The 11392-nt window shown below is 34.7% G+C and overlaps 1 protein-coding gene across 1 annotated transcript; it reads right to left on the minus strand.

The window, feature by feature from the left end:
- Positions 1-6266: 6266 nt before the first annotated feature.
- Positions 6267-9285, minus strand: LOC105442426 (histone-lysine N-methyltransferase PRDM9-like). Its single transcript, XM_030993865.1, has 4 exons — positions 9101-9285; positions 8326-8578; positions 7019-7681; positions 6267-6292 (listed from the first exon to the last, which is right to left on the minus strand). The coding sequence occupies exons 1-4, from the start codon at positions 9182-9184 to the stop codon at positions 6267-6269; spliced, it is 1026 nt and encodes a 341-aa protein (XP_030849725.1). The 5' UTR covers positions 9185-9285.
- Positions 9286-11392: the final 2107 nt, after the last annotated feature.

Below are 11392 nucleotides of genomic sequence, written 5' to 3' on the forward strand. Positions count from 1 at the left end.
TACAAATGTTGGATTGCCCTTTGATGGTAACAACGGGGTGTATGGAAGTTTGCTATTAATGCTTGTACCTTAAGTAGAGGAAGGAAGTTTTTACAATAATATTAAATAAAAACAGATTTGGAATGAATCTAAATCATTCGAGTTTGTTTAGTGCCCAAATATTTTTACCTAATAGAGTGAAACAAACTTTTAGATGATAAAGCGACGTGATTGTATTATGGTGGCAAAAAAAATCAAAGAAAGTATAATTTACTAAATATGGACATGGCAATAACCAGGCAGTTTCACAATATATTACGCAACTAAATAAGTAGGAGATGTGGATAACTTATATTCCAAAATTTAAATTGATTAAAAGATGAAACAACATTTGGCCATTTAGCTGGTGTGTGTTCTACAAAGTTTGACCGGTAATATTTTGTATAGGCCTATATTATATACATGATATTACCGGTCAAACTTTAATATTAAAACACACAGCAGCTAAATGGCCAAATAACAACAGGTATATGATATTCAAGAACTCAGTATAATTATGCTTTCTTCTATATATTAATTATATGCATAAAAGTGAGAGCAGCATTCTTCGATCGAGATCGACTAACCAAATAGAGAATAAAACAACGTCCATACCTCATCGATCGGGTTTCCGAACTCGCTGTCGTCTTTTCTTTCCCCGACGTCGAGGACGGGTCACCGGTGTCATTTTCTGTCGTATTTCCCGCCGTTTCTTCGGGCGGACCCACAGGGTTATCACCGTCCCTCCCGAGCCCCATACCTCCGTAGCGTTATTATTCCTAGTTTAATGTTATTCCAAAGAAGAATCCTGTCTTATTGTGACTCTTTCGAACATCGGACAGTCCAATCAACACACGAATGCGATCAACATGTATTTGCATAATCCCGCGTTGTGGTCAAATCATTATGTCTATCATACCCAGTGTCAAAAAATATTGTTGCAAAAAATCAAACCATTCTCTAAAAATGTTCTTCCTTCTCCACCTGAAGATATCATTGGAATATAGGTGTGTACCTTCCAGTTCGCAGTAGAGTAACACATTGTTTATAAGTATGTGGTGATACATGCAACGATTACTTGCATGTACGCCTCCGTCGAATGACTGATCGTACAACGTCGTACCGTACTCGCTCGCAGTATCAGATATTGTACATACAGCTGCACTGCTTCTCAATAGTACGAAAATAAACCTGACGGTGGCCAGTAATCATAGGCGTAGGAAGCTTTTTCTTAATTGGAGAAGGGGGGGGGGGGAGGGAGGGAGACTGAAGCACTCACCCTGAAAATCAAGGGCCCTGGAAGCTCTCAAATTCTTGATGATTATCTGGTGCAATATCAGCCTTATTTTTGTGCATTTGATGACATTTCAAGAAACTGCTTAATCATCATACTTTGCAATTGGGCGTGATGGTCTGAATATTTATTCAGATTTTACGATTTGTGAAGTCGCAGTGCGAAATATTACATCTTATTACAATCCTAATCATGAAAGACTGAAAGACTAATAAGAAACTAAACTTAGAATGCGAGCGAGCGATAAAGTAGGACCAAATGTTATGGTGAAAAGAAAATGGGGCATATTTCCTAAGGAAATGCATGGACACTTATTTTAAAAATGCACAAAATTATGGGTTTTCAGTCGTAAAAAATGGAGGGGGCGGAAGGATAATCCCCCTTACGTTGCCCCCCCCCCGTTCCTATCGCGGCCAGTGCCTTTACTGCAACTGAAGAAGAAGAGCGCGTTAACTTTGGTATCACAGTCTGTACTTTGTACTTAAATTGACATGTCCGTGGCGGAGTAACTTGTATGCAGGCTTGTAGCTCGCTATTGTATATTAATTTGACTGAGTCGACACATTCTAAGGAAAGTGGGTGAATTACCATTGCTCGTCAATAGGGGGCAATATAATATATATCATACCCGTAGACAGAAGTACTCTAAAATAAAGATAAATTCAACTAAACATAATCAAATATTACATTATCGATTCAAACTCATTTTAGTTCCTCTAAGTGGCACTATTTTGACGTCAAAGCAAAAGTAACAACAAACTTGATACATGAAATCGCATCTCCAATAAATTATTCATACCCTATTAAAATGTGAAAACCAAATTGGGGGTTGTATATGCGTACGTGCATCAATTTTGAGGTTTAACGAATGTCTATGAGCTAAATCTAAGTCAATAATGGCTAAAAATTGATTTCATATTGGTAAGAATAGTATCAGCAACACGCGCAAAATTTCGAAATGATAAAAAAATTCTGAAAACGTGTAGTGACCAATTTGAAATGTTTACGCACGTGTACGCGTCCACCAAAGGCGTCCGCAAAAGGTGTGACCAAAATATTACCCAAGACGTCAAGTTTTCAGAAACGACAATGTATGACGGAACTATGGTTAATATTAGAAATCTACCACAATGACCCCTAGATGACGTCACTTATCTGTAATCAAACAAATATCTTCGTTAGGATCAATAATCATGCATAGGACTCATGTGATATTAATTTCATTGTCATTAACCATGTCACTCATGAGATCCGCATGAGATATGAAGCGAACAAAATCCATACAAAAAGAAAGGGAAAAAAGAAGAAGAAAAACGAAATTGATTCTGACAAAATCACTAGGTGCTCTGCCATGATAAGCGGCAGATCACCGCAATATGGTCAATAATAGGAATTAACAAAATGGCGCCTAGATGACGTCACACAACATTAGTCGAATAAATCTCTTCGTGAGGATCAATAATCATGCATCATGGCACATGTCATGTACATGTCATTGTCATTAACCATGTTATTCATGATATTCTGACAAAATCAAGGTGCTCTGCCACGCTATGCGGCAGAGCACCTAATCAATGAGATTGTAAAAAAGGATTATCGCTGATAACTAGTTTGCCTTTGCATCTGGAGAGTGCAGTATTAATCTTGAAAGGAGATTTACAATTTTGCATATGAATTGTTGCAATGAAATAAAAATAGAGTATCAACGTTTGGGGTAGCTATTGTGATGGTAATATAACTTGGGATATTATGTCCTGGGCCCCGTCTTATAAAGAGTTACGATTGATCCAAATCAATCGTAAGTTCTCCAATCAATCGCAAGTTTGCAGTGTCCTATTTCTTATGTACATAGTTGCGATTGATATTGACTCTTTGTAATACGGGGCACTGGATTACATAAACCCTTTTCTTACTGGGGAAACTATATATTGCTTGCTTTTGTACAAGTTACGTTGATTTTCCTAGATACTCATTCACAAAAGAATGATTTAGTGGTACATGAGCATAATTTGCTTAATCTAAAAGGCACATAATGCGTTGACTTGATGGTGTATATATTATTTTATTCATTTTCATATACTATTTTATCTTTAAGTTTGTATAACTTTATGTTTTCCACTTGCATGTAAAAACAAGATGAATCCCCATTATCATGATTATGTAAATAACGATAATACATGTAGATTTTGGTAGATAATAACCCATGACTAGTAATAACGTTTATTTGTTATACAAATTAATATTATTTTAGTAACATAAAAGATAACACTGTTCTCAACGTTTTAGCGCAGTAATGAAGCTATCGATATGACGTCTCGTGTGCAGCGGGCATACTTTTTGCAAAATTAAAAAAATAATCGTTTTTTTCTTTTAATCTACCATTGCTGTTTGATAAAGCGTTTTGCGGTTTATTTAATTAATTATTGTTTTGGTGAGGTACGCTCACAATTTAATTTTAATATCATATTCGGTGGAAACACTAAACTCGAACACAAACTCAGTGAAGGACTACTGCGCACTTTAATAAGAAATTAAAAAAACAGACAAAAAGGAATCGCAGACAGTCAAACGGAGAGATTAAAGGATCTAGGTCTGTGATCAAATTAAAAAAAAAAAATAATTTAGCGGTCGTAATGAAATCGGATATACTACACATTTAACTTTTATAAGCAGATAAGTGTAGAGTCAGTTAAATGGGATTGTAACACAAACTTGATAATAATTTGAAAATGTAGCTTAGCATTTATTCACATGAAATACAACATGAATATTTAGATGAATACAAGGACTATGCATAAAATGCATTGTCGCTCTCTTCCCCCCCCCCCCCTCCACACACAAATAATAATTTCTCTTTAAAAAAAAAAAGTATTTCCTTCCTCGTATGGAGAGCTTACTGTATTACATCTTCACATTCCCTTTACCCCCCCCCCCCTCCCCCCCCACACACAGAAGCATATATTCTCTATCTCTCTCTCTTTAAGTATTTCCTTTCTCGTATGGAGAGCTTACTGTATTGCATCTTGCAATCCCGTTAATTAGCCCGTCCCACCGATTTTTTTCTCCGTTTACTTGCCTTAATTTCACCTTGGTATTAATTATCGTATACAGCCCCCCCCCCCTCTGTCTGTCTCCCTCCCCCTTTCCCTCTCTATCTCTCTCTCTTTCTCTTTTCCCATGTCTGTATGTCTCCCTTTTTCTCTCACTTTCTCTAGTTTTAATTATTTTCTACCTCTCTTCCCTTCTATCTTTTCAACTCCCTAACACTCAAAAACATACCGCGGTTAATTGTTGAAATTCACACCAAATAACATTTAATGGTATTTTTCAACACGTTTGTAGAAACTTTGCAAAATGCAATGGCAAATATTCATGAACATGTGAAAGGAACGCAAATTCTATGAATACAAATACAATTTCAGATGTAATAACGCAATAAATATAATGAACTTGAATAATTTCTTAATTGCTACTCACTTTCAAGCTAATATACAGGAATTATCTACAATACAATGTAAAACATCTTTCAAAATATGAATTAAAATTATTTTTAGATTTTTTGGACAAAGCAAAAAGCCAATTACATTCCTAAAATATTACATTACAGTGTATTTACATTTTCACTCCATAATAGACAATTTGTTTTTATTCAGGTTCAAAACTTGTAGAAGTAAAAGTTTTGTATGAACCTACATTTCAAATAAAGACTAATTCCCATTATGCTGTTATATTTAAATATCAAAACACCTATTACAAACTGAGCAACTGCACTACTTATATTCAATTCAATTCACGAGGGAAAATAATCTACATGTTCATCTTTTATGTTTTATCAACAAGTGATTGAATAGTTTTCTCGGCACAAGTCCGTACGACGATTGAACACTTGGTGGCGCTAAATAGCCAATCGACCTGTCTCAAGATCATCTGATTCCTGACGATTTTTTTTGGATTTTTTATATTTGAACCAACTGAACCAAAATACACATAAATTCAAATCCAATTCAAGTTAATGAACTCAAATCACCTTTGATATTAAAACTCATTTACATGTATGCTTGTTTGATTAACAAATTTACAAAAAGAGGATTAACATTTTTCCTTTTTAAATATTTTTTTTAAACAAATTTGGTTCTATATATAGATTTAAATAATGTAAATACATTTAGGTACCTTTCAGTTTAAAATGTTACTGAATTATCATGAATGACATTGAAATGAATAAATAAATTCATGACTTCTACTTTAAGCACTTAAAGCAGATAAATAAGATCACATTTTAATGGCATCTTCATGGAACTTGCTTAACTTTTATATTATTCACATTTTGTTATGAGCCAAAAAATTACATTTATTCCAATGCTTTTTTTCTGCCCAATCGCCTTCTATTCTTTTAAGATTGGTCTCTGGAATTTAAACAATTAAAAAAAATCATGTTGTATTTTCATTCTTATATTGTGAGCTAAATTACCTCAATTTAAAATATCCTACATGAATTCTAGTCAGAAATTTGTTTAAACATTGCTATGTGACCAATTTGTGTTCAGGCCAGTGCCATCCTATGTATGCCTATCTATAGGTACAAGTAGCTATACAAACTACATTAATCATGCACTCTCATAGACATGTATTGATGCATATTCCATATGTTAAGCTGCCTGTTATTTATCTGCAATGTTTTATTTTAAAGAAGAATTTATCACAGGAAATTGACATCACAGTCATGCATGTCATAAGCAGAAGCTAGTAAATATCACCATTGAAATTTACTTGAAAATGTACAAATGTAACTTTCAAGTTATGCGCACTTGTTCTATGAACAGGGGAAATTCCAAAGTTCCCTTTGTATTTACTTTTGTGGAATTCATTGTTCACTAAACCTTTATACATATCTGCATATTGGATAATTGATCATGTAAATAATTTGTGGTTTCGGTTTGGGTTCTTAACTTCTTCATTTTAACGATCCGCCATTTATAACTGTAAACATCAAATACAAATTGCAATACATATTAATTACATGGGCATTCACTTAAAGTCATTAAAAAAAGAATGAGAGGCAAAAAAAATACTAGGTTCATATGAATGATAAGCCTACAACTGCAGCTCATTACTTGTAGTAACTGCATAATTCTACATATTAATACACAATAATACACTAAGATCTACTTTGATGTCATTGAAGAATAAAGATGATATTTAACATCAATAAGTTCATCACTAAAGATATTTGTAGATATTCCCCATCATAAAGATAATTCATAGATGCAGACATTAATTAAAATTAACAGATTAAGACTTACAGTTCATTGGTTTTCATGCTGCTCACTTGTGACTGCACAAGTTTCTTATTGCACTGTGTGTTTGCACTTTGGCATTTTGGCTTATGGTACCTGAGAGAGGCAGAGTTACTCCATGCCTTACCGCATTGATCACATACATAGGGCTTCTCACCTGTATGGATGCGTCTATGTCTTGTGAGATTAGGTTCTTGATTAAATGCCTTACCACATCGATCACATACATAGGGCTTCTCACCTGTATGGATTCGTTTATGTGATGTGAGAACATTCACCTGATTAAATGCCTTACCACATTGATCACATACATAGGGCTTCTCACCTGTATGGATGCGTTTATGTGTTGTGAGATTAGGTTCTTGATTAAATGCCTTACCACATTGATCACATACATAGGGCTTCTCACCTGTATGGATGCGTTTATGTGTTGTGAGACTATCTTCACGATTAAATGCCTTACCACATTGATCACATACATAGGGCTTCTCACCTTTATGGATGCGTTTATGTGCTATGAGATTACCTTCACGATTAAATGCCTTACCACATTGATCACATACATAGGGCTTCTCACCTGTATGGATTCGTTTATGTCTTGCGAGATTAGGTTCATGATCAAATGCCTTACCACATTGATCACATACACATGATTTCTTTGCTACATGATTCTCTTTATGTTTGACAAGATTATTATTAAATGCATTACCATATTTACCACAAACATTTGGCTTTTTATCTGTTTTAGTGATTTCAAGTTTATTAGGATGAATTTCATTAGTAAATGTTCCATCTCTACAAGTAGGTTTAATATTTTTTCTAATTTTATCATTTGACAAATCATTGCTGGCTTTATTTTTTGTATCACTACCCAAATTAATTGTCATCACTCTAATAACAGATTGAATAGGTTTTTGTATTTCTCCTTTGATGAACTGTAGAATGTCTTCCTTTGATGCACCTGCCCGTGGGACGATACCATAGTGTCCATGTTTGTACTTGAGATGCCTTGCTAAGACAAGCGGAATGGCGTAGAGTGATCCACAGTGCTCGCATCTATACAGGCCAGAATCTAAAAACAAGAAGAGATAATGAGATAAAGTATGTGAATAATGATAAGGTATGAAATGAAAGTCATAAATCAATTCAATTCAATTCATTCTATTTTCATATTTTTATAAAAAAAATCACGATAACAAACATTTACAATATAAAGTCAATTCAAACAAATAACACAACTTAACAGAAGTATCAAAATGGGGGGGGGGGGGGGAGGGGGAGAAACAAAGGTCAAAGTCCTATCAAAGGCTTGTCCCCAAACTATAAATATAATTAAATATAAATAAAGTGGTACAACAGGAAGACAGTAAAACAAGTCATACATACCACTTTACAGACTTAGAGGGTGTATGATTTAATAAGATTAGATTTATATATATATATATTTTTTTTTTAATAGATAAGGAAGGGCGATTCTTTATTTGGGACCCAAGACTATTCCACAATTTGGGACCAAAAAAAAAAATCAAAATCGCAATGTATTAAAACAGGTAAGTGATTGTTGTTGGGTCCTTTTTTTTAATGAGTTTGCTTTTCTTTTTCTTTGCATTGAACATCAACTTCTTCCTATTCAATATAAGCAAGGGAATCTTCATTTCACACATCTAAATGAAATTTGTATTGCTATTTCTCACAGAAAGTTTCCTAATAAAGTACCTGTTTCAATGTTGAGTTTATTGAGCTGCGATGTGATACCAAGATCCTTTGCATACTGCTCCCCATAGTAGACCAGTAGCTCCCTTCCTGGACAGATTGGTTTGAAGGTACGGTAGTAGATCTCACCAAGATACTGGAATGCTACAAGGTTCTGTTCACCCTCATTGCGTGCACAGTTGATGTATCGCATCCAGTTGCCTGTCTGCTCACTGTTGCTGTCAACATAGTGGTGAGGTTTACCTTCCGTGCATATCTAAGTACAAATGTAGACAAGAATGTAATTGCATTATATTTATGCATGAAAATGTTATATTAAATAATAATAGTGGATGCCCCAGCAAAACTATGTTGATATACAATCAATGTAAACATAAATATAACCATACTAAAAGTGCATCAAATGCTTAGAAGAAAAAAGGAACAATAAATGTATACTTTGGGGGGAATGGGGTCATTTGTGACATCGCAGTGTATGGACAATTTCATGGAAATAAATTGCATGTGAATTGTTGTTGAACTCAAGGTAATAATCTTCCCCTAAATCTGCCTTTTTCCAATAACCATATGTATTAACTTCTCAAAAGAAATGTGTACCATAATACAATTGAAGCAACTTTCATCAAAGCACAGTACAGCATCCCATCTTTTCTATTCAATTAATTTTTCATTACTGCCAAAACTACATGAGTAAGATTTGCTTTTAGAACAAATAAAATGCTCAAATTTAACACACATTATTTTTACATAATCATAAAGAATTGAAGATTAAATATACCTCCCAAGCATATCCGCTATCATATCCAGTCTCTAGGTCCACAATGTCACCATCGTATGGACCAAACCGGTATCCTTTAGGCATGAACTTGGTAGCAAAGATCCCCTGACCAGCCCCTGGTATTGATGACTGCTTGACCGCCAGACCATCAGGTAGAGTCTTCCTTGCTCTGTCTTTAGAGCCTTTAGGGACAATGTTGTCTTTGATGGTGGTAAGGGGATGCTTGGAACACTCACCTTCAAAGACCTCATGACAGTCCTCACAATCTGAAGGGGGGAAATAATGATTGAAATTCATTATCTATTGAACATCATTATCATTTGTGTTAGTTTCTAACAACCAGTTGTGTTTTCAAGGCTGCATGGAAGGAATTTTGTTTATTAACTAATTCACTTTGATTACATATGAAATATATGTGTTCATTTTGTAAAATGAATTCAGGAGTTTATTCCAAACTGATCCAAAATATTAGGGTAAGAGTAGTCCATGTAATAAAGAAATGATCTGAGAAATTCACTCTTGCCAAATTCAAATGCAACCACTTCATACACGGAGCTTCACAATAACCAGTCTTATGAATTTGAAGAATTCTGCACAAAAACGAAAAAATATACAAATGACTAACCAAAACAAATGAGAAACTAATAAAAACAAATACAAAACAAAGAAACATGATAACACAAAAATTATGTTTGTGTTTTTACTTACAGATGTAGTGATCATCATCAGGAACATCATCTTCTTTGTAAGACTTCCGGCTCACTGCTCTCCTTGGGTATCTAGATTGTCTGGGGGATGGGAGGGGTTTCTCCTTTCTCCTGTCTGAAATAAAAAATATGGACAAATTGATTTAATTTATTCCCAGCTTGTTGTTGAGTTTAGGTTGATACTTTTTTACCTGCCAGAGCTGGTATGAATTTCATGTAAATGTATTTTTACAATGTTTCCCTCAGTTTTATCCAGTTCCCTAAATCTTCAATTTTCATTGCACAGCCATCAAACTGATGATTGTTATCAGGACTGACACAGAGAATTAGAAGAGGATGGGGAAACAAAATATAGTTAGAGACTACAGTTTTAACCAGTACCTCTAAAAGAAGGCAGGGAATACTTGATTTATATCTTACATCAAAAATTGATAATCAAGCAAAATAAGTCACCATTATATTTGCTTCTGCCTCGTTTAACAAACAATGTTTCAAACATATTTACATTCTTTAATGTTAAATTCATCCACAACGGTTCCATTTTAATAGCTTTGCGGTGAATTTTATAACAAGTAGACCAAATTAAACATTGAAGAAGGATGTATAAATATCTTTAGCTGGCGCCATCTAGGTACTGCAGTAGTGTATTGCAGTTACTGCGGCTCAGCGTAAATTGCAGGCGTGAGGGACGTGCCAATGCGAGAGTTGTCCGAGACATTTAAAATCCCTCACGCTCGCTGAATTTTCAACTCCCAAGTAGAACTTTTTCAGTGCAACCTTAAAATAGCTGAAATATTTCTGGTCACGTGAAAAGCTCTCAGCCAATAAATATTAACACACTGAATCACCCTATCCAGCTTTCATTCAACTGGAAAAGAAAAATAAATATCACGAAAATCAAATCTGGAAGAAAGAGTTAATGTTTTCTTACCAGACAGAGACTTTGCCTTTCCACCCACTTTCATACAGAATGATCGGGTTTGCTTGGGAGTCGGGTCACCTATTGTAGCTACTCCTGTCAATGTTTGCTCAGTCTTCTGGTCACCTGACTGAGTGTTGGGATCACCTGACTGGTTTCCCTGATCACCTGATGAAGCTGTTGGATTGGTTTGTGGTTGGGTGGATTCATCATAGTCCTTCCATTCAAGGAGATCAATGATTCGCTCTCCCCCTATATGATGAGCATCATTGAGTGGATTGCCATCATCATCATACACAGTCCCTGATGTTACAGTGTGCTAAATGATAAAGAATAAACAGAATATGAATGTGTTCATGTACTCCTCTGGCAGTCACGCTTCTAATTTCTCTCTCTCTCTCTTCCTCAATCTCTGTAGTTTCATATTATTTCCTATTTCCTACAATGTAATGCGATAAATAAGAAGGTCATCTTCTTAACAGAGGCAGTATACAATGACAGGAAAACAAGTATTTAAAATTTAAAAAAGTGTTATTCACTATTTCAGTATTTATAGTTACATATATTTATATGACAGGACTCTCACAAATATCTTGATTACTTACTTAAAAGCAAACAGTGACTATTAGATGTATGCAGTGATTATCAGGACTAAACATCAGATTG

The sequence above is a fragment of the Strongylocentrotus purpuratus genome, unplaced genomic scaffold (assembly GCF_000002235.5).
Source record: "Strongylocentrotus purpuratus isolate Spur 01 unplaced genomic scaffold, Spur_5.0 spur5_scaffold_20, whole genome shotgun sequence".
Lineage (NCBI taxonomy): Eukaryota > Metazoa > Echinodermata > Echinoidea > Camarodonta > Strongylocentrotidae > Strongylocentrotus > Strongylocentrotus purpuratus.